The 21,859-nt window shown below is 42.4% G+C and overlaps 3 protein-coding genes across 3 annotated transcripts in view; all 3 read left to right on the top strand.

The window, feature by feature from the left end:
• Window positions 1–4,322: 4,322 nt before the first annotated feature.
• On the top strand, window positions 4,323–9,306 carry miip (migration and invasion inhibitory protein). The gene is made up of 9 exons (XM_076747783.1): window positions 4,323–4,688; window positions 5,374–5,576; window positions 6,318–6,420; window positions 6,514–6,625; window positions 6,732–6,811; window positions 6,905–7,031; window positions 7,466–7,562; window positions 7,666–7,785; window positions 8,118–9,306. The coding sequence occupies exons 1-9, from the start codon at window positions 4,454–4,456 to the stop codon at window positions 8,250–8,252; spliced, it is 1,212 nt and encodes a 403-aa protein (XP_076603898.1). The 5' UTR covers window positions 4,323–4,453; the 3' UTR covers window positions 8,253–9,306.
• A 2,466-nt stretch (window positions 9,307–11,772) lies between these two features.
• tnfrsf1b (tumor necrosis factor receptor superfamily, member 1B) lies at window positions 11,773–17,807 on the top strand. Its single transcript, XM_076748151.1, has 9 exons — window positions 11,773–11,928; window positions 13,424–13,529; window positions 15,249–15,374; window positions 15,498–15,656; window positions 15,942–16,035; window positions 16,117–16,406; window positions 16,528–16,611; window positions 16,816–16,874; window positions 16,972–17,807. Exons 1-9 carry the CDS (start codon window positions 11,878–11,880, stop codon window positions 17,500–17,502), a joined length of 1,500 nt encoding a protein of 499 aa, XP_076604266.1. The 5' UTR covers window positions 11,773–11,877; the 3' UTR covers window positions 17,503–17,807.
• A 976-nt stretch (window positions 17,808–18,783) lies between these two features.
• Window positions 18,784–21,859, top strand: part of trim62.1 (tripartite motif containing 62, tandem duplicate 1) — a 33,648-nt gene continuing 30,572 nt past the window's right edge. The window contains exons 1-2 of the mRNA XM_076760788.1: window positions 18,784–18,841; window positions 19,906–20,461. Of these exons, the coding sequence (XP_076616903.1) occupies window positions 20,054–20,461 (408 nt within the window). The 5' untranslated portion in view covers window positions 18,784–18,841; window positions 19,906–20,053. The remainder of the gene's footprint in view (window positions 18,842–19,905; window positions 20,462–21,859) is intronic.

Below are 21,859 nucleotides of genomic sequence, written 5' to 3'. Positions count from 1 at the left end.
ATCACACAGGGCATGATCCTGAATTACACTTAACAAGACACAAATCCACATGACACATCCTCAACAAATCAAGACAAATAACAACATTCATCAGTGTGCTGCTTCGTTTCTTTGCTTTACATGATTCATTTTCCAATAATTTCGCCCCCTTTCTCCCAAACACACCTTTGCTTTCCTCAAAATAATGACATCAAAATAAATGTTCTCATGCATATTTTGTCGTTCAGCAGAAATCTGAGTAATTCCGCTTCTTCTTTTGTTTTTGTTGTTGATGTGTCCGTTATCTGTGCCTAATGAACGATGAAGCGTTCTGGCGGCAGGCAGTAATTGCTTGGAGCCCAGCAGTGGGGGTGTAATTAGAGAGACAGGGAGGAGTATATGACTTCATGACTGGCACCGTTTAATGATAATAGGGTGCAACTCCACACTACTGTGGTCAACTAATCATACTGGACTGGCCTGGACAGCTCTCAATGCAAACGAGCCGTGACTGGAATACTGAAGAGCAGCTCGCCCACACAGTTCCACACCATTCGCTCCACGGGGGATCAGGCATATGATTATGGCTGTGACCCTGGGCCACCTGCAACACTGTCATTAGAGCCACCACGGATGGACAGGTTTAATGTAAATAATGTAATGTCATTTTACAAGCACAGGTTGTCCTTTGAGAGTGATACAATGGGCAGAAGTTCAACGTGTTGATGTATCAGTGGGAAATTAATCACATTGAAAAGGTGAACATCTACCAGCCACTGACAGAGAGATGTTCAAATTCACCAGCCGCTCAGCAGCGAATCATTATTAATTTTCTGAAATCTACAAGAAACTTTCATATCTTACCTGCATCTGGCTGCTGGCTGCTGATAATTTCAACATGTATTCATTAAGAAATGATGACTTTTGCCTGGCTCTGCTACAATACTGACAAGCATTAGAGAGCAGCAACCGAGCCCGACCCCAACCTCACAGGCATGCTGGGATTTGATGTCAGTAGATGCAGGCTGAAGCACTGACCTGCTGTCACACAATTGTTGTTACCATGGTTACAGTTTGCCTGTTTACCCTGATTACATGGCATTATTTCATCTAGGCTATAGGTAGATTATTTTAGCACACACACATATAATGCGTTATCATCAGCAGTTTTAATAAATTCTTCATTTGATTGCACCGTGTCGAGCAGGCTAACCCAGCGGACGTGACCCAACCTGACCTGAACCTCATCTCTAAATTTTTGTCCAGACTCCGACTTCTAACACACACAAATGCATCTGATAAAATACATTTAACTGACAGCGGTGAGATGCACATATGCCTCTCAAGCGCTAGAACCTTTGAAAAAGTTCAGAGATATGACGTACAAAACTGTCTGAGCTGTCTGTTCTTATTAGACGACTACATCATCTTTGCATATGGAGGTAGTGAGCTCCCGAGCGGCTGAGGCTCTGGAGGCAGAGCCGTCATTCACTTGTCAGAAGGTCGGTGGTTCGAGCCTTGTGTGCCCGGTATCCATGGGCAAGATGCTGAAGTCTAAATTGCTCCCAGCGTTGTGCCATCGATTTGCAAGTGTGTGTGAATAGTTAATGCTCGTTAGCCACAATGTATGAATGTGTGTGTGAATGGGTGAATGCAGACTTGTGTTGTTACAGTGCTTTGAGTATATGAATAGAAATACAGTCCATTTACCATTACTGTATGTGCAGAAGAGAGTCATTACACCTTCATATAAGCATATGGAAAAACAAGTATACTTAGAAATAGCAGGCAAATTCATCAAAGACAATGAAATGCAGAAGTTTTCCTCAGTTACATGCGGTTCACCCATCAATGGTGGTGTTGTCCTACAATAATAGGTATAAATAGTTAGCAAGGGCCCCATGCTGAGTTCCCCCTACAGCAACGAGCATTTGGTGCGGTAGACCTGTATATAGAAATATCTGGTGTTCACACAGACTTTTTAAAACCCACAAAGGTGAAAACAAATAAAACTTTCCCCAAAGTAGCAACCATGTTTTTTTCTGATGGAACAAACTCAAAAATATAGGTGGTTGTGTAAACTAAGGAAAATCTGGACGTTAAAGCCAACCTGCACTCAGTTATTGATTTTCAATTTGCGTTCAGCTCTAACTGTACTTACTCTCTACAGCTGCACTAGTCATTATTTTTTGCAGTGGATCAAATAACTGTAAAAATTGAAGGAGTCGCTCATGTTGACAAACCCACAGAGATTTATCACCTGACTCTGTGGAGCGTGTTCGTCTTTTTTAACTCATTGTTTTTGGTTTTATGGCCCACAACATTACTGTTTCGGTTCTTTTTCATCAACCTTTATTTTCATCAGCCACCCAAACTAACGCACAGATGAACCCACTGTGCACAACCTGCCCAGCACCAAACAACAGACAGAAAAAAAGTCTGCAACTAATGTTAGCTGATGATGAACATAGTGGAGCGTTTAGCAGCTTCAGAGACAGATGTTTCCTTCAGGAGTTGGTGGAAATGAGTTGTATGCATATGGTCTTTTGACACACGACTCAGAATGAGTAATAATATCCTGCCATCTCTGCTGAATGTATAAATAACTGCCTGTTTGCTGTCGTGTTCACACGTTCAGCTTCAGAAGGTACACAATAACCACAGTATGTCAGTGGTTTTAAAGCAACTGTGACCAAGAACACAGAACTGCTCCTACGTATGTTGAAAGTGGAAATATCAGCTGTGACTCAAACACATACATTCAGTGGCCACTTTATTAGGTACCCCTGTAAAATCTAATTCAATCCAACACAGCAGCTCTGACGCATATTGGACTTTTGCAAAGCTTATAATGCTTATAAGGTATTGATCCAGCTTTATGTTTATTACTGAGGTCATTGTTAGTGATGTGTTGTCGGGGACTGTATGGGATAGACAGAATAACAGAAACACCTCTCATTATTATGCAGTCCTAGTTAAAACTAATAACCTCTCTGAGTCAATCTGAACTAAACATTGTTATCTTTGTAAAGTAGAATTTATGGCTGAGCTGTGATTGCATTAGATGTTACAGGTGTGCCTATTAAAATGGCCACTGGGAGTAATATTCAAAAGTCTGCACCTGTAAAAGTTAAAATGTAAATGTAATGTGTGATGTTCAAGTTTGAGTTCTTTCTCACCTGACCTTCGTCCTCCATCCTAACAGGCGGAATGTCAGACCCTGATGTGGATTTTAGCTTTCTGGCCATGCGCATTTGTCTCCTGATAGGGTACACAAGTGGAGTTTGTCTCAACATGCTGTAAGTCTCTGAGCAAATGTGATTTTAGATACTTCTCCTCACAAGCCTCTTACAATTCTAACCTCAGTATATCATGAAATGAATGAGCTTTAATTGGGAATATATGGTGTAAAGGTTGTGGCTGTAAACCTTGTTGACTAGATATCTGTTCATATTTTTATGTTACTCCTGGGCTCATTATTTTGTCCTGGCGCCTCTTGCTGCTGTCCTCGTAGGAGTTTCCTCTTTGAACTGCCTGGCCTGGATGTTATTCCTTCGCTCTACCTAATATGGTTTTCTTGGGAGTATTTTTTCCCTGTCTCTTGTGGCTTTGAAGGCTTGTTATGTCTTCAACAGACGATCTTGTTTTTGTGAAGAGATTCTTATCTTTAAGAGTAGTTCTACTTATTAAACAATGGTGGAAAGTAACTGAATGAGTAGTAATTGGCATTAATCAGTTACTATACTGAAGTACAATGCTTAGTACATGTTCCTCTCTACTCTACTACTGCATTTCAGAGGAAAATATCACAACCTACTTTTAACTCACTGCATTTCTTTAACAGCTTTAGTTTACTCTGCAGATTCAGATCATCTGAAATAAGAAGATGCATGGTTATAAAGTAAACCACTAAAAGAGTATATAAATTCATTAAATTTACTCCACCTTGACCAGCTGCACATACATGCACCTGATAATATTGCACAAAAGAAATACACACTGGGAAATTTTGGCTATGTGTACCTGGCATCTCTGTTTGAATGCAGGACTTTATTTACAGCATAAAAGAATAAGGCTGGCAATACTCTGCATTTTTGTTATTATCAGCAAATACAATAAAAAGACCAAAAGCAAACATCGGTTTAGTCCTTGTTTCTGTCTGTAGTTCCACATCAATAATCTGCATTTTGTGTGCTGACCGTCGCCGACTGCTTGCAGTGTCACTAATTAAGTAAACAGCGCCCTCTGTTGTTCAACCTCATGTCCTGTAGCTTCAATCAAATGTGTTTCTGTCACTTTAAAGACAAACCTCGCACAGCATGATGGGTAGAAGGTTCCCAGCCAATCAGATCATTGTTGTCAACGCGTTGTTATGGAGCTGGTGGAGTCTGGTTTAAATCACAAAAGAATCTGAACTCTTGATTCCCCCTCAGTTGGAAAAACGTGATTTTAACGCTGTGCAAAGTAAAGAAAAATGTACGGAACGGACCGACTGGACGTCTTACGAAAGCGCAACAAAGATTTATTGAACCAGTTGAAGCAGCAGAGAGAGAAAGTGGAGCGGCTGTGCGGCTGCAGTCAGAGCCGCAAGAGGGAGAGAGAGGACGAGGCTGAGCAAAAGAGAGACCCTGCTGAGATCCTCATCCTGACCGATGGAGACCGCGGTCCTGCCCGGGCAGCCCTCGCCAAACCGACCGTGAGATTTGCGGGTAATGAAACAGTTTGTTTCCAGAGGCCGAAGACGCGGCAGAAGTCGCAGGCGTTAGCTAAGTTAGCTAGCAGATAATGCTGCTGTTTCAGGCCGTGTCAGTAGTCCAGGATATCCTCATTTGCCTTATTTTTAAATCTCTGCACTTAAGTCTGCAGGTGAAAACTGTTCAGTCAACTCTGAGCTTGACCCAGACTCCTCATCACATTCAATCCGGAGCTAACATTTTGTCAAAGTTTGGTTTAATGCTGTGTCGTATGCAAAATATATTGTTATTGTGAAACCTACAGAATAAGTAACGTTAGCTGAAGTACTATATAAACGACAAATAGCTAGTCAACTAAATGTCCACTTACTAGCTTTTTTTCTTGAGCAGTATCTCAGCAAAAGGAGTAACGCTTAGTTTTAATGAAGATATGTATGGAACTTTGGTCACATATTGAGACGGTGGATACGGTTGAAAGGGGGAAAAAGCCAGAAAGTTCACCTTATTTTTTGTGCCAAAACTACACACAATTTCCAAAAATTGTAACATTTGCTGTATTCTGACCTTTAACTTGCACATTTGGGCTTTGTTGTTTTCTGTTGTTTATCACTTTACACTTCACTGCAAGCGTGCATGTGAGGGATAAAGAATCCTGCAGTCATCACTGATGAAGACGTCTGTTCCACCATGTTTCCATCAGATACATGTGAGGGACAAACAGGCACCCAGAGCTCTGTCACAACACCATCTGAGACTCCCAAAGACAGAGGAGGGTCTGCTGAACAACCACCAACACCATCACACCCGGTCACAGACAGCGACAATCATCCACAGGTCCAAGACAGGCTGCAGGGTACAAGGCCAGCCAGCACCAAGTCCTGTCTAGTAAAAAACAAAGAAAAGGTAAGAAACAAGAACCGTGTCTACTTAAGTTTGTGTCTGACTTTAAAATTAGCTGTGCAGTGTCGAGTAGAACACCAGCACTACCCCGATCGTGTTCCCTAAATCTCGTTTATCTCATGAAGTAAGTGTTGCATAAACTGGTTCGCTTAAAGGAATAATTCATCTCAAACTGAAAAGGTACTCACCTGCATGCCGATGGAAACTCACAGGCTCAGTCTCAGCTGTCTTTTTCCACCTTTAAAGACACAGAAAATGTTCATCAGCTGCCTGAAATCAACGTAATTCAATTTCCCTGAGGGTGAATGATTGCGTTCAGCACCCAAAAGTCCAATATTCTTGTTGTTATCTTCTATATTTCCCTCTCTGGCACTGGTCACTCACACACCCTACAGTGGTCATTTGTCACAACACGGTGGGGGGTGTAGCCAACCAGTAAGGAAGTAAAGGAGATGATTCAGTGGTGCTGGTATTTGGACCCACAAGTGCAAAGATTTGTCCATATAAACTTGAATTAAGCTGCTTGAGTTGCTCAGAATAAAAGACATGAACATTTTAAAGCTTTTTGGAGCTTTTAACTTGTGACAGATAGAACAACAGGACTAATACTGGATGTTCTGCTGTGTGTGGACTTTGTAAGAGTTTACAGAAGTAGTAGATGGATTCTTTCTTTTAGCAGCTGTTAAAGTAGAAGTAGAACATGCTGACCACGAATGCTCTGCACTACTTGTTTTGTTTTTGCAGGAGATGCCAAGTCGGGTCACATTTCAGTCTGATGAGCAGGATGAGATACCTGCCTCAGACAGGCATCATTTGCAGCCTTTACTCGGGTACGACTGGATAGCAGGTACGCCTTATTGCTCTCTCTGTCTGCCTGTCTCTTTCTCATACACATAATCATCTAATGGAGCCCTAACAGTTGATGTTCATTCCCTCTAAGGAGTCCTGGATGCTGAGGGCTCCTTGATAGAGCGCTCTGATGAGTTCTACAATGACCTGCGCGTGTTTCGATTGCTAAATAAGGACGAGTGCGTCCACAGCCCACAAGCAGAGTGAGTGCGTCATGCTCGATTGCACTTGCAGCTTATTATGTGTGCCAAGCCTTCCTGCAATTGATGATGGCTACATTAAATTAGTACTCATTGGTTCTCATCATAGATTTTCAGAGGAGGAGCATTCGGGCCTGCCGCTGCTAATGGACCACGACAGCCCAGAGGCTAACACGGATACTCATCAGTGTAAGAGGGATTATTTATTTCTAGGCGACTCTTATTTTTCTCATCATGATAGCTGAAGTAACTCTCCTCTCTGCTTGCTCACCTTTTGTTCAGGTACATTCTCTTACAGGATTAACAGCAGACTGTTCCCCGTCCCACTTCACTCTCAGGAGTGCTGTCCGGTGTGCAAAAAGCACAAATCGTCCCACCCACACACTGCTGCTGAACCAGCTCTCGTCAGGTAATGATGGTGTGCACTCTGACTGCCTTTTTACGACCGCTCAGGACCAGCAGAGAACTTAATCGGTACCAGCCAAAAGACATTTCTAATTCAATAAACTTTGTACCTGCTTGATGAATCGCTAAGAATAAAAGGACTCTGTACCGAGGCGCTGGGTTCAGGCGTTGTCCGGGATTCCCAGGAGTCACAAGGAAAAATGAGAAAAAGTTTCTGAGATTCACTAATGCATTACCAGCCCTTGTGTAATGCAGCTCAACAAAAAAGTCCATGTGAGAGATCGATGAGACAAATTTGTGCGTCTGTAGCCTTTCACTTTATTTTCTTCTTGTGTTTTGTGTTTTTGTTGCTCTTAAGTTCTATTTGAATCATCACGTTTTACCGTTGCAGCAGCATGTTTGTTGTCTCATTGCTTTTCTTTTTGTTTCCTTTGGAAGGGTCAGCATCCCTCGCTCCGCCCTCTTGCCACCTTACAAGCACAAAGCTCATCGCCGATGCAGTTTTGACCCTTCGGATAGTTTGGGTTTACCGTCGGTGAGTAAGTGTTTGAATTAGCGACACGATTTCTGACTACCAAGCTGTGGCTTTTTTCCCTGTGTGGTTTTACTTCATGGTCTTGGTCTGTGGTCTCCTCCAGCACTGCCTCTCAGGCTGGTCGAACAAAGGTCAGAGCAGGCTGCCGCCGCCAAGCAACCTCGATCTGCGGAGCAGTCTGAATACGAGGAGCTCCACTGGGTCACATGACAAGGAGCTAGAGGTGAGACGCTGCAGGCCTCCTACTGTGTCTCAAATTAAAACATTATAGATCTTTTCACGGGACACACATTTTGACTCGTTATAGCAGGAAACACACAGGTGGGACTAATAACATTAACAATGGCCACAGTCCATCAACTGTTCCATGCACAATAACAAAGCCCAGGAACTGGCTTATCTCGATGGGATGAGTTCTTATTAATGTTATCGGTTACACCCCTGCTTTTCCTACAGTGACGCGTCAAGCTGTCTCAAATTTGACGGGATGTGTAGCAACAATAGCAGAGACATTTCACGTTTCATCTAGTGAAAACATAAAAAATTATTTTTCAGGATCTCTCTACAGCCAAAGTTCCCGGTAAACAGATCTCTGACCAGACCGCAGATGTGTCTCGCTTGGCTCGTCACAACTTCCAGCACTTCTCTCCCAAAAGAAAATTAGGAAGTACATCTTACTCTTTGCACTGACAAACCATCAAAGTCTATTTTTAAGTGATTATAGCAGTTCCTGTAAGACATCAGATGCCACCCAAAACAATTTCCTTTATTTTATGCTCATGTTTTTAACAATCTGTGTTGTATTTTTTTCAGAAATGCTTCTCTCAGTGATGATTTTCTGTATTATCTCTGCTAAATGTCTGCACCACACTGTAAAAGAAGTTTTTTTTTCAATATGAAACAAACAATGATCTCAACAGAGAGTGCACTGGCATTTTTGAAAGTGCCTGATCTGAAATAGATGAATCTAAAAGATGAGATCAATGTTTTCCAGAACATAATAAGTTAGAGTTAGATGATGAAATGCAACATGTCGGGTTGTTTTCTGTCTATTTGTGCATGCACAATGTGATTAAATACATGCAAGCTTAATGAAATGGGGATCATTTACATGACCGAGCAGCAGGTTTTATTTGTTCTTCATTTGTTCTCATCTGAAATAAAGCTTGAACAGATTTAGACTTCAAATGTGACTGTCAGCAGCCTCGTGGACGTGAGGCAAGAGATCATATGGTTACACCACAGTGAAAAGGGAAGACATTAAACCCATGCTTTAAGTTAAATTTGACCTTGTCAATTTCGCAACATTGAAGTCGTTTTGAGTCATCTCTGTTGCTCAGGCACCGGTTTGTGTTTCCCTCTCCAACTGTTTGCTTTGGCTCCCAGGTTCACGCATACTTCTGTTTTTAACTTCCTTTGACACTTCCTTACTGTGAGGCTGAAAATGCTGTAGAAGCAAAGGCTCAGGCTGATGTACTGTACGCAGGTTGCAATTCACAGGAAACCACAGCCACCTATACTTAATGTCAAATCATGTGGCGACCCCACCTATGACACTTTCCACTTTGTGTTTTGCATGCTAATGTATTTGCAGACATTAGATCGCGTACACCGAATGAATCGGGGCATGTTCATCGAAATCCACAAAAATGACCAATGGAATGAACTCAAAGTAAAGAGAGTGTAATTTTCTTCTTATGTTTTGTCGTGATTCAGGTTCAGCAGGAATATAGTTAAGATTTTTTGAGTTTCCGTTGTCTTGTTTTGTCTTGGAGCTGCAATACTTTGATGTTTTGTAGCGGCCCCGTTCAAAGCAAATCGTCAGGCATGTGCCGGTTATCTGACAGGCAGACTGCTGATCTTTATCTGAGAGCAGGGATGCAGGGACACTGGAGTAAAGCTTTGTGTAAGATGAGGCTTTGAGATAGTGCTTTTGATTTTTCACCACAAACAGTTGTTAAGGGAAATAATGCTTCTGAAGCTCATTCTTTCATCATATCTTCAAATTCTCAAATGGTACGTGTGTTTTCATGCTCTGCTCATTGGATAGCGATTATGATGCAAAGTTGACTTCACATTACAACATCCTACTGAGAGCTCTTCATCAATAAACTAATCCAACACTTAGCAGTGATCAGGCAAAGCAGGTGATTTACTTCAGTCCTCAGAAAATGAGCACACCGGTTTATTTTCCATGTTTTAGCCCACTAGCTTCAAATTTAATGTAGTTTTCTACCTTTGGGCAGCCATTGGTTTCCAGTTCACACAGTATGGAGCAAAAGCAGGATCTGAAACTTGCTTGAGATCAATGAGACATCGCTGCAAACATGCTCTTGTCTCACATGTACATCATCATTGCTCGGCAATTGTGGTGTAAGCACAGACTGATGTGAAAGTCTGCACTCTATGCCATAAGAATTTAAGGATGTAACTTCAGCAAAAAATACAGCCAGAGTGTGTGTTCCTGCCAGAAGCAAGTATCAAGTCTTATGCTGTACTTTTGGAAATGACTCAGTAGTAAAGTACAGTATCCAAGATCAGGGCACCAAAACACGAAAGTAGGGCAAAGATGAAGAAAAGAAAAAAAAGCCGCTGTGAGCCTTTATAACGAGTTTCACTTCTACTAGTCACGTTTTTAAGGTATGGCATTAAAAAGGCTTAACATGTTGGAAGCTATTCACTGTAGCAGAGAAAATACAACAAGACCACAGTGGGCAACAGGGCTGCTTCTGCTGTACTTGAATACCAGAGAAGTGTTGAGTATGTGGGAGGGGAAACTTTACAGTGAATGTCAACTTCTCACGCAGGAACAAACAGTGCGGAACACAGGGGCATTATGCTGGGCACGATATCAGCATGCACGCTGCCTGTGGATGACGTATGACAGGGCATGTTTTAATTACAGCAGTCACTCGTAGGTAGCGTACAACTGTGGGCGAAAATGACTGAAATGTTTATGTAAAGTTGCTGAATAACTTAAGAGGGCCAAGATTAGGAGACCTTCAGTTCCTTGAGATATTTTTGGTTCTGACTAGATCGTGGCGTTTAGATAAGAAGACAGCATCCTTTCTTCTTCCTGACCTCGCTCTCATGAGAACGAGGCAAACTGACCGTTTTAATTCAATTTAAGACAACAGAGATATGATTTTTTTTTCCCCCCCTACGTCCCCACAGGGAGGCCAGAGTGTAAAGGTGGACACGATGTTTTAGGGCCTCCGTGCCTTCCTCAGTGATGTCAAATGTGAGCCGTCGCAGAGAGCTTAACCCGGGCCTCACTTTAATCATCTGTCAGCTACAATATCCTGCCACAGCACAGCAGACACCCAGCAGCACAGACCAGTTGTTCTTGAAAACACTTTGGTAAATTCCATCGACATCCTGTCTCACATTCTGCGATAACTGAAACAATTGGATGCTACACACCAAGCTGGGCTTCAAGGGACCGCACTGCACCTGGACCTGCCTGTCTTTAAACAATGAGGGAAAACCTAATTGAGCCCACTTCCTGTTTCGGTAGGGACTTTTGTTTGTGTAATTTTCTAAAAAAAAAAAAAAAAAAAATGTTGCAAATTTCCCAGCATTTCATACGAATGGCATGAATCACACGGGGAGCAGCTTGGAAAATGAACTCATTTTTCTGCAGCCAAGTAATGAATGATGGTCGGACCAGTTTTTGGCTTTGGATTTTTAAGGGTTTCCGTATACTGCAGGTTCTGCAACAATACTGACTCGCCAAAAGCTGGAACTTCCACAGTGAAAGCCCTTCACGCAGGTTGATCTCCATTTGACAAATTAATTATGCGACGACTAAAATCAACGCACTGCACCTGAGATGCTTTGGATGTGTCCTGTTTAAGGGTGTGAATATGTACATATGCAAACATTTTTGTGAAGCTCTTGTCTTCTGTCCATCAACGTCGAAAATGTCACATTAAGTCGACTTTCATTCAATCTTTAAAAACAATAAAAGATGAGAGCTTCCGAGCGCAGGCACTGTGTATCTATCCTCTAATCAGGTCAAACAAAGGTCAGTTGTATTTTCATGCTGCATACACAAAGAAAGTATCAACACGTGGAAGCGCAGCATCAGTTTTTAAGATCTTAACTCTGTCTCACCAAATATGTTTATTCACATGAGACCAGTGAATGTAGGTTAGAGCCTGCCTGCTCGCTTCCTTCCTTCAAACACGCTGCTCAGTTCAAGGAAATTGCTCCTGCTTACACAGACTGCCGGTCCGCCTTAATGAAATGATCAGCACAGCTCACAAGCTGGCAGCCGTGTCCTCTACACTCTATAACGTGCCTTAAAGAAGCAATGAGGGACATACTTGTCATCCTGGTTCTGCTGAATGCCCGAACTACCAAGGTAGGCTTTGTGTGTGTTCGTCTGGAGGTCTGTCATGCATGTTTGCAGCGCTTATCAGGGACAGGCTGGATGAAAGTCAGCGTCGGGATTCAGCCGCTGACCAAAACACTGCTCAAACGCAATGAGAATTGTCGGTTTAAGTTTATTTTATTTGGATTAATTTAAGGGGGGGGGGGGGGGGGGGGTCTGAATTTAAACTTTTAAAAATGTGTAAAATGAGTTTTGTGTCACAGCTCTGAAATGTGAATGCATTTTGCCTTTTAAACATCTTTCTAACTCTCACGCTGTCACCTGTCATGGAGCCAGCAGGAGAAGAATTTCTCATTTCTTTTAAAACATTTCTTTAAACTTTTCTATACCAATACCCAATAGGAGTTTTACAAGGTTGTATTACAGTACAAAGTCACACTGTGGAGAAAAACACAGTTGTGGTGTGGTAAAACTGTATGAATATTTGGTTTCGCTTTCTTGGCATCTGATGCAGTTTCAGACTGAGCGTCCCATTGTTAAAGAGAGCCAGTAATGAAATGATGCAGTAGCCCTTCGACTGTCTTTGGGCAAGCAGCCAGGGGGAAAAGGAAAAAACAGAATGTTCCCTTTGATAAACTCTCCGTGAATAATAACGCAAAGCTTCACAGAGCGTTATCTCTCTATCGCCACATTTTGTGTTACTGGTGGTCACACCACAAAAGAAGTGCGCTCCTGAACTGAGTTCTTCTAGGTTGTCGCCTCTGCTTCCTGTAAGACGAGAAATACACTGCTGCTGTCAGCACATTCTAACTTTTGCTTGTCACTGGATGGCACTGTGGTAAGAAGGTTTCAATTCACAGTATAGGTGTGTCAGCAACTGTGTCGCGACTCCTCAGCACACCGGCGCTGTGGTTACAGAAGCTGTCTCTGTGAGATTTATATACAAGAGAGCGGTTGTACCTGAGTTACTGCATGCATGTGCGCAGTGACCAAAGCCTGGTCAGTATGGAGGGCCCCGCAGAGAGGAGAGCAGTTGTAGAGGTGAAATGCACCTCTTACAAATTCAGAACAATGGCTGCCTGTTTGCTGTTTGACTTCGTCTGCAGCTCAGGTGAGCGGGAACCAGAGGGGAAAAAGTGGGCGCAGGTGTGGGTGGTCTTAAGCTACAACTTAAGGGGGAGAAACACTTTACCAGTCATTGGTCAACTTGTCCGTTTCCTAGATCAGCCAGTGACTAAATTGTTGATTTTAAAATGACTGTCTTCAGTGATTGGTTGACTAAAATTTAGGCTCATGATTTACTTCAGAACAGGTGCATTTCAAAGGTAAATGTCTGACTGATACAGACGTGGGATGCAAATATGTTCCCCTAAGTTCAAAATTACTAAATTCAACATGAAGCTCAAGGCGCCTAGTCGTCTTAATTTACGTGTGAGGATTACGAGAAAATACTTTTATGTTCTTCACTGTCCTCATCTGAGCAGCCGAAGATGAGTTGCCCTTAAGTTTCATCTCTCTTTCCCAGGTCTGCTCTCTGCCCTACCAGTCAGACTCAAATGGAAACTGCCAAAACTCATCAACAGAGTACCTGTCAGATGATTCTAAGCTGTGCTGCAAGAAATGCAACCCTGGTAAGTGTTGTCCTGCAAACACGGCTAGAACAGTTTCTTAAATAACACACAGAGTGCTATGAACGCTCAGGTACGTATTGTACTGAAAGATAAAGCTGTTGAATAAAAGCTATTTGATGACACAGCTGTGAAACATTTTGGTAAAAGCTTGGGTGTGGAGGTGTGAAACAAGATAAACAGCGACGGCTATAGCCAAAGACATTGATCGTGTACCTTGTTTCAGCCTGAGAGAAGGGGAAAATTTTATGTTTAAAGTAGAGCCAGACTGAGAAACAGCAGCGCTAGTCAGCTCATATTAGCATATTTCACACAGTATCAGTATTTGTGTGCAAGTAATGAGAAAGTTGTAGTGCAGTAAAAAATACCACAGAGTAAAAATACTTTTTTACAATCAAAAGTCCTGCATTCACAATCCTAGCACATGAGTGTTAGCATCATATATACTTAAAATACCAAAATAAAAGCACTTATTGTGCAGAAAGGCCCATTTCAGGATTATAAATGCTAATACTTAGCTTACATGCTTGTTCTCAGTTCAAACAGTATGTTTTATATAGAGTGGAAAAAGGCTTTTCAAATGAGGACTGAACAATGTGTCCAGCAAATGTAACACTATCTTAGATTGTGTTGCTGTGGTTGCTGGAGTGTTACCTTCCAAAACAGAGCTGTTAACATCAGCTTCTGTGCTATGCAGTGTGGAAATACTGTACAGTGGATAATACTAATGACAAACAAGCCTTTCTTTTGTTTTTTTTTAACTTGACCTATAACCCACAAACTAATGTAATTAGCTACTGATGCACTAATTGGCCTCCCTGGTTAGTAAGCTAGTTAGCCATGCATGCTAACAACAGCAGCTTAGGGCAGAAAACTGCTGTAACATTGCTCCATGTTAAAATTTTCAGGGTGCCCTTCTGTCCACACTACTGGGGATTTCACAGCAATTACTTTTCGTTTTTCTTCTACTTCACTGACTTCTACCTAAAATTGGTACACTTGTTCCAGTTGTGGTTTACAAGGCACAAGCGGTTTGGCTTTGAAGAGCATGACTTAATGTATTGCCAGCAGTGCAGCATGCTTGACAGTTGCAGACACGTTTAATATGGCCACATATGTACAGACATATTCTCAGTGTGAATTTTCCTTGGAAGCTCTTTCATCAGATCTGTCCTCCCCACACCTTCCCACTCTTCTTGTAAAGATTCGGCCTATAAAGGCTGCTGATGTGCTCAAGCAATAATTTGATCTCATGTGCCTGCTAACCTCATCTCTCCCACTCAGTGCGGAGTTAATTGCTTTGCATCCCACGTCTCTACTATGCAGTGAGCGAGTGTAGCAGCAAGTGCTTATTTGAATTCCTTTTAGCTCGAAAATGTGCGTACTAAAGTGCATAGCCGCAATCTCTTACTGCACTCAAGCGCCCGAGTGGGAAAAGTAACACTTCTAATTGCATTGTTCCAAAATTAGTAAGTACTCAATGACTTTCAACATGCATTTCATGAATAAAAACCTCCTGAGACAGAACATGCATATAGGTCATATCACCATCTTGTTTTGGACTGTGATATCACTGACACTGTTTTAGGGATGAAGATGCGATGGTACAGTTTAACTATGATGTAAAATGCATGAGGAATAATATGAAATGTATCTTTTAATGTTTGTGTTGTCGTCTGCCGATGACGTGATTTGACGTGGATTAATTCCTGTATATAACAGGACAGCGACTGAGACAAACATGCTCCGAAACTGCTGAGACTGTATGTGAAGAATGCCCAGCAGGCCAGTACATGGAGAGCAGGAACTACTCTCCTAACTGCTTCTCATGTAACAGATGTAAATCAGGTCAGTAACTGAACCATAAATCTCTGTTAAAAATTTAAAATTATGTATGTTTTGTTTATTTTTTTTTTAACACAACAGTCTCTGTAACATAAGCAAAATATTATTTCTTTAACATACAATCAGTCAAAGGTCTGAGGGAAGTCCAGAACTGCTCCCCTACCACAAGGTCCAAGTGTGGGTGCCAGCCTGGGATGTATTGCATCATGGGATTTGATGACCCGTACTGCTCAGCATGTAGCAAGTACAAGCTATGCAAAGTCGGTTATGGAGTGTTGGTGCCAGGTACAGCAGCTATTTTCCAATAGTCGCTTCTAAATGTGTTTACCATACAGGGATATGTAATTCTTAGATATTTCACTTTGAAATTTAGGGATAAACCCTTGAAGAGTATGTTGCAAAGGTCGAATCACAAACCTTTCCTATTGACTATGTGATAACTATGTGTCTCTAATGTCTACATCAGCTGCATATACTGTCAAGCTTAACATGTTACTTACATATAAAACAAAATGTGATGTCTGACAGTGAAATGGTAATAAATGGCGGCATGTTTGGGTGTTGTTACAGGGACGGCTAACTCAGATGTGAAGTGTCAACGGTGCCCCAATGGGACGTTCTCCGATTCAATCTCCCACACGGACCGCTGTCGGCCTCATACAGAGTGAGTGAAGGACAGTCACATCTACATCCAGGTGTTCTGGGAGCTGAGATCTTTGACCTCTCTCTATCTCTGTCTCTGCAGCTGTCATGGGAGGGTTGTTGTTAGAAAAGGTGACGCTAACTCAGACACGGAGTGTGGATCTGAGGCTTTCCCATCCATCACACAACCTCATAAGTCAACAAAATGGCCTCACGTTGAGATCGCATTCACAACTGCGAGTACAATGATGAGCACAGTCTCAGCAGCCTCAGACTCCAAGGAGCCACGTGGACTCACAGACTCCACATTGACTTTCAGCTCTGTTTCAGAGGCGGCATTCAACCACTCAACAAAAAGCCCACCGCCTAGCACAGTATCTGATGTTAAACTGGGTACGGAAACTGATTCTGTGTTTCAAAGCAGTCATTATGAGAAACCTGTGAGATCTAATCAGTATCTCAACGTTTAACTCCTTCTGCCTCTGCTTTGTGTTGTTGTTTCCCTCTTTGTTAGCTGCAATCCTCGGCAGTTGCATTGGAGTGGTTCTTCTTTTCATCGCCATCATTGTGCTGTTCCGTTGGAAAACAGTGAAGAAAGGTAACTGTATGCCGTCTGTGCATTAATCATGTTCCTGTGTTGTGGAAAAGCTATGACTGTACGTACATTATATTCATCTTCACCTTCAAATCAAGAATGATGTGATGCTTTCAAACAACGGTCACTCTCAGGGACCATTTGCACATTTTCACTGCCTTACTCATCATTACTGCATGCTCCCTCTGCTTTTTTTTTTTTGCCCAGACGCTGCCATATTTCATCCTAAAGTAGATGCAAATGGAAATTGTGAGAGTGGCGATAAAGTGAGACCTCTACAGCTTTTCTTCTTGAAAACCTTTGAATAAAGTTCTGGCTTTACAGAATACTGAGAATTAACCATTTCATGTCTTTCTACCATAGATCAATCAGAGTTATTTGGGAGAAACCCAGCAGACTTCATTCACAGTAACCTCAGCGGAACAGCAGTGTCTGCTGGAGAAAGGGGACGGCAGCAGTGACCAGAGTCAGTGTGGTAGTCACAATACTGAAACTTTCATCAGAGCAGACGACTGCAACAGCTGCGAGTCCATCGGCCCTTTGCTATCCACCATAGCTCAAGGTCCACCCACTGCTCTGTCGGAGCCCATGACTTTACTTTCCAACACAGAGCCTGTTGCTCCCCAGACCAGCGTCACCACGCAGTGTTCCTCTCAGCCCACCAGCCCACAGCTGATCAGCCCCGTGACCAGCAGTCCACAGGTCAACGTCAACATCACTTTCCACATAGGAAACGGGTCTGGCGGGACACCGTCTATCATACCCACGGACGTTATGCATGTAAACTCTAAACTCCCCTTTGGAGAGGAGGAGGAGTCTTTTAGCATCCCACAGCAAGAAGATGGCAAGCAATCACTGATGTCAGTGCAGGAGAGCTCAAGTTACAACACATGAAGAGTCACCTGCATAAAAGACTTATAAATACATTTAGTTTTTGCTTTGTGTCACAATACAACATTGAAAACAATCTGACTGGATACAAAATGCAGTTGTCGGTAAGGCACGTTTTTATGAGGACAACAACACAAGCTTAAACCTTTATTCTGTTTCCTTGTCAAAGTCATCAACGGCCACTTTGTGTGTTCATATGTATATATAGTATGCTGTAAATAAGGATGTGAATATTGTCTTTCCTTCAGTGATGCAGTGCACAAGTAGTTGCAAATTAAAAATATAAATTATCCCATTTAAAATAAATTCCATACAGTTTGTAAAATGTACAATATGTGTCCAATTAACAATTATGCTTTAAGATTAATGCTTAAGATGTCATACATCATGTGTGTAGTGTCTGGCAGTGAAGTATTTGGATCGTCTGCTTAAATAAGTATCCAAAAAAACCTTAAACTGCTTTAGGTGTCGGTCTATGTCTGGGTAGTTTTATCGATAAAATAAGACATAATCATAGTGTGGTGCACATTTCAATGGAGTAAAATCAACAATACTTAAATCTGAAATGTAGTGGACTCATAGCTTAAAGTAGCATGTTAATGGATATACTCAGGTAAAATACTATGTGATTTACTTGGTAAATGCATAACACTGATGGTAGTTTAGTGATATACGAGTTACATGTGATTCTCCTGTTATTCTTATAAGGGAGCCTCCATCAGTTGGATGTCTGAGTGATGAGTTTGATGGATATATTGACACCATGGACGTGTTCTTGCTCAGCACCTGTACAGGGAAGAATATGGTGCTTTCTACGGACGCTGCAGACCCCTGCTGGTTGAAGGCGGATACTGCAGTCTGTGAAAGCCCCTCTTTCCCGGCTCATAAAACCGTTTCCGTGGACGATAGCAGACCGATTTGACACCATTTCCTACACTTACTTTGTTTTAAGTCAAACAGTTTCTTATACGTATCCGGTTGCGGTTGTATTTGGTGTGTTTGTTTGTTGTACTCAAGGTAGCTAAGCAGCGATGCTAACCGGGAGAATGAGGGGAGAGGAAGTCTGAGCCACTACATTATTAGAGAGAGAAAAAACTTTGTATTGTCCTCTTATAAGCCTCGTAGTCATTCTCCAAACCATTCAAAGTCTGAAATTATACATGAATGAACTTCAATTGCGTTTCATCGCGAATTTATAGAAGAACTGCAGTTATCTTGTAAAAATTATGTTTGATATCCCCCCCATCGCTCAGTACAGTTGGTTTCGTCTGTTGCCGCTGTGTGTTGCTCTCCTTCCTGAAAGACACTTGCATCGGAGCAGCTGAAGTCGCTACGGAGACTGGTGAGTGAAGGCTTTTTGTCTCTGTTCCCATCCATTTCTTTGATTATGACTCGTCATATTCACACGTCCATAACTCTCATATGCTTCCCCACTATAAAATGTTTTAACATGTAGCTTTTTAAATGAGTGTTTCGCCCCTTTTCTGTGTCTGTGCCCCCTCTCATCCTTCCGCTGTGGTTGGTGGTGTCGTGGTCGGTTGTGTTTACAAATCCAGCTTACAAGCAAGGTGGAGGAAGCCAATTAAATAGCATGTTTGCTTAGATACAGCACAGATGTTGGGCCGACAGTCAGCGGTAGATGGTAATAATTAAAACGCTCAATCCAGGCTGTTGAACACCCTCTTCGTTAGGGAGTTTAAAGGAAGCTTCCTCTCAGCAGAGATAATACCGCTGCAGGTGTTTCCCCGCTGGTTGGTGCGGACAGTCAGCTGTGGAAATCAACAAATCCTCCACAAGGAAAAGGGAACTAGAAAGGTGGAGGTGAAGTATTGTGCGAAAGAAGCATCAACATATTCAGGTGTGTCCTCAGGTGAGGAGGAAGCCAACAAAGTGAAAGTAGATTGCAGTTGATCTTCTGTGAAAGCTCAATGAAATGGCATTAAAATAGAGTTTAATCTTATTGTTAAGACAGTTAGAGGTTACAAGAGAAAGCAAGGATCTTATACTGTGCTGGCTTTTAAGGTGATTTATCAAGACTTATGTAGTCTTTCAAGTGATGCTAAAGCTAAGTGTTATTTCCATTGCCCTAAAATTAATTGAGTCTTAATTGGTGGATAATCAAAATTGTGGCTGATTAATTGTCTGTTGATCAGCTGGTGGATTTAGAAACTAATTGTTGTAATCAAACCCAGGTTTAGCCATTGTTAACGTCGACAGCCCTCTGAAACCTCTAAGCATGAAGCTGGATGGTAAATAGCTCTTGATCAAGTCTGTTTTGTTAATGTGTAAACAAAGGAATCTGCTCCCGTTGATGATTTACCTGTTATAAATGTATCAGACCATTCGCTTGGTGCATAATAAAAGATTTGTGGCATCTTATTGTTGTTATTTGCCGTATTTCAACAGAGACGATTAAAGTGAAATCCCGAGATTCCCGAAGATCTTGTCAGTCGACTCCCACATGGCACTGAACCACTCACTTGAAGATTAAACCAATTATACTCCGCTCCAGAGAATTGCCCACTTAGATGCCGCTCAGTCTCCGTGTTTGCAAATGGCTTGCTGTCTGAAGGACGAGCTCCTCTGTTCCATCTGCCTCAGCATCTACCAGGACCCCGTCAGCTTTGGCTGCGAGCACTACTTCTGCAGGAAGTGCATCACCGAGCACTGGAGCAGGCAGGAGCCTCACGGAACGCGGGACTGCCCTGAGTGCCGGAGGACCTTCACCGACCCCCTCCTCTCGCCGAGTCTCAAGCTGTCCAACATTGTGGAGCGCTACTCGGCCTTCCCGCTGGACGCCATCCTCAACGCTCAGAGGAGCTCCTACCCCTGCAAGGACCACGAGAAGGTCAAGCTCTTCTGCCTCACCGACAAAAGCCTGGTGTGCTTCTTCTGCGACGAGCCGGCGCTACACGAGCAGCACCAAGTAACCACTATTGACGAGGCTTACGAGGAGATACAGGTCAGTCGTAGCGCACAGCGCCCTGACAGCTCATTAGTACGGGTGAGGGTGACATTTTCTTAAAACCCATCAGCACTCCGCTCCACATTCAGGCAGAGGCACTCATTCACCCCGTGGGAGCTGCCCAGACAGTTCAGCCTCAGCCCTCTGCTGCCACAGAGCAGCTCGGCTCAGGCAGTTTGGGGATTTAGTGCTTTGCTCATGAGTACTTTTGGTGCAGGAGGTGCTGAGAACTGAAATATATCTAATTTACTTTTCCCTCCCAGATGCCCACATTACCTGTGAGTTCAGGTGGGTGAAATAAAAGGTTTTTTTTACTCATAAGTAGATATCAGACCTGCCATTATGTTGCCTGCAACGGCTATTTTAAATTCCACATTTAAGTTCTGGAAACATTTCACACTGATCCTGATACACACTGATTTAGAGTGTCCTAGTGTTTTAGTTACTGCTTGTCTCAATGGCAGGATTTAGACTCTGCAAGTAAGTGCATGAGCAGATGTAAAGTGAGAACGTAAAAAAAGTTTAGAACAAGAATATTTTTCGTGGCAGTGACTTTGAAGATTCCTCACAAAGCTGTTGGCAGTGTGTCATATGTGTTTACGCTGACTCATATTTTCCACATTAACAGGAACGGCTCGGTGTTTGCTCCCCTCTCACTGTTTGGATAATTCAATTCCCAGCAAAGAGCAAAATCCAATAACTGTGAAACAAAGCTCCTAATCCCATTCCTTCTTTGCTCCAGTATGCAGCGAATCACATTCCAGTCTAATTTTCTGTAGTCGGCCTCATTTCTTAAGTTTGCTGTTAGCGATATCTGATCTGCTCTATGTTACATTTCGTTTCCAGTTGTCTTGGGAGACAGCGAAGTGATCTCTCTGATAAGAAACACACCAAAGTTTTGATGGTTAACACTCAGTTAAGCAGTTTCCAAGGGTTTTCAGCTCAGACCAACAATGCCATATAAACTCTTTGCTGGCTGTCCACGTGCTTAAAATGCCACAGACTCTCAAACTTTGGGTGTTACTCTATTATTATGCTGTCTCCTTCCTTGCTGCAGAAACTGTATCAATAAGATGGCCTCAGCCTTTGACTATTCATTACACTGACCTCTTACGCTCCTCTGAAAGTGCATCTTTGACACTGGCGAGCTCATTTTGCCCTCAGTGCTCTGAATCAATGAGCAGCTTTATATGCAGACTGCATCTGAATGATAAACTCCATCTGATGGAGAAATGATGAGACAATACTGATGAACTTGTCTTTTTCATTCATTTTTTGAATAGCTGATATGTACTCAAATCAGAATTATCAGACTATGTCCCACATATTTACGATGGGAATATCCACAGCAACCTATGGCATTAAAGTAGAAGCTCAGTCAGCCGATCAGCTGAC

Source organism: Chaetodon auriga, chromosome 2 (genome assembly GCF_051107435.1).
Source record: "Chaetodon auriga isolate fChaAug3 chromosome 2, fChaAug3.hap1, whole genome shotgun sequence".
Taxonomy (NCBI): domain Eukaryota; kingdom Metazoa; phylum Chordata; class Actinopteri; order Chaetodontiformes; family Chaetodontidae; genus Chaetodon; species Chaetodon auriga.
Note: the sequence above shows the minus strand (reverse complement) of the source record. Positions and strands in the feature narration are given on the sequence as shown.

Excerpts from the sequence above, each read along its gene's own strand:
- tnfrsf1b (XM_076748151.1), top strand. The coding sequence starts at position 11,878 with ATGAGGGACATACTTGTCATCCTGGTTCTGCTGAATGCCCGAACTACC. Across the intron at positions 13,530-15,248 it reads CTGCAAGAAATGCAACCCTG|GACAGCGACTGAGACAAACA; the intron begins GTAAGTGTTGTC and ends TGTATATAACAG. Across the intron at positions 16,612-16,815 it reads TTGGAAAACAGTGAAGAAAG|ACGCTGCCATATTTCATCCT; the intron begins GTAACTGTATGC and ends TTTTTTGCCCAG.
- miip (XM_076747783.1), top strand. The coding sequence starts at position 4,454 with ATGTACGGAACGGACCGACTGGACGTCTTACGAAAGCGCAACAAAGAT. Across the intron at positions 6,626-6,731 it reads GTCCACAGCCCACAAGCAGA|ATTTTCAGAGGAGGAGCATT; the intron begins GTGAGTGCGTCA and ends TTCTCATCATAG. Across the intron at positions 7,786-8,117 it reads CACATGACAAGGAGCTAGAG|GATCTCTCTACAGCCAAAGT; the intron begins GTGAGACGCTGC and ends ATTATTTTTCAG.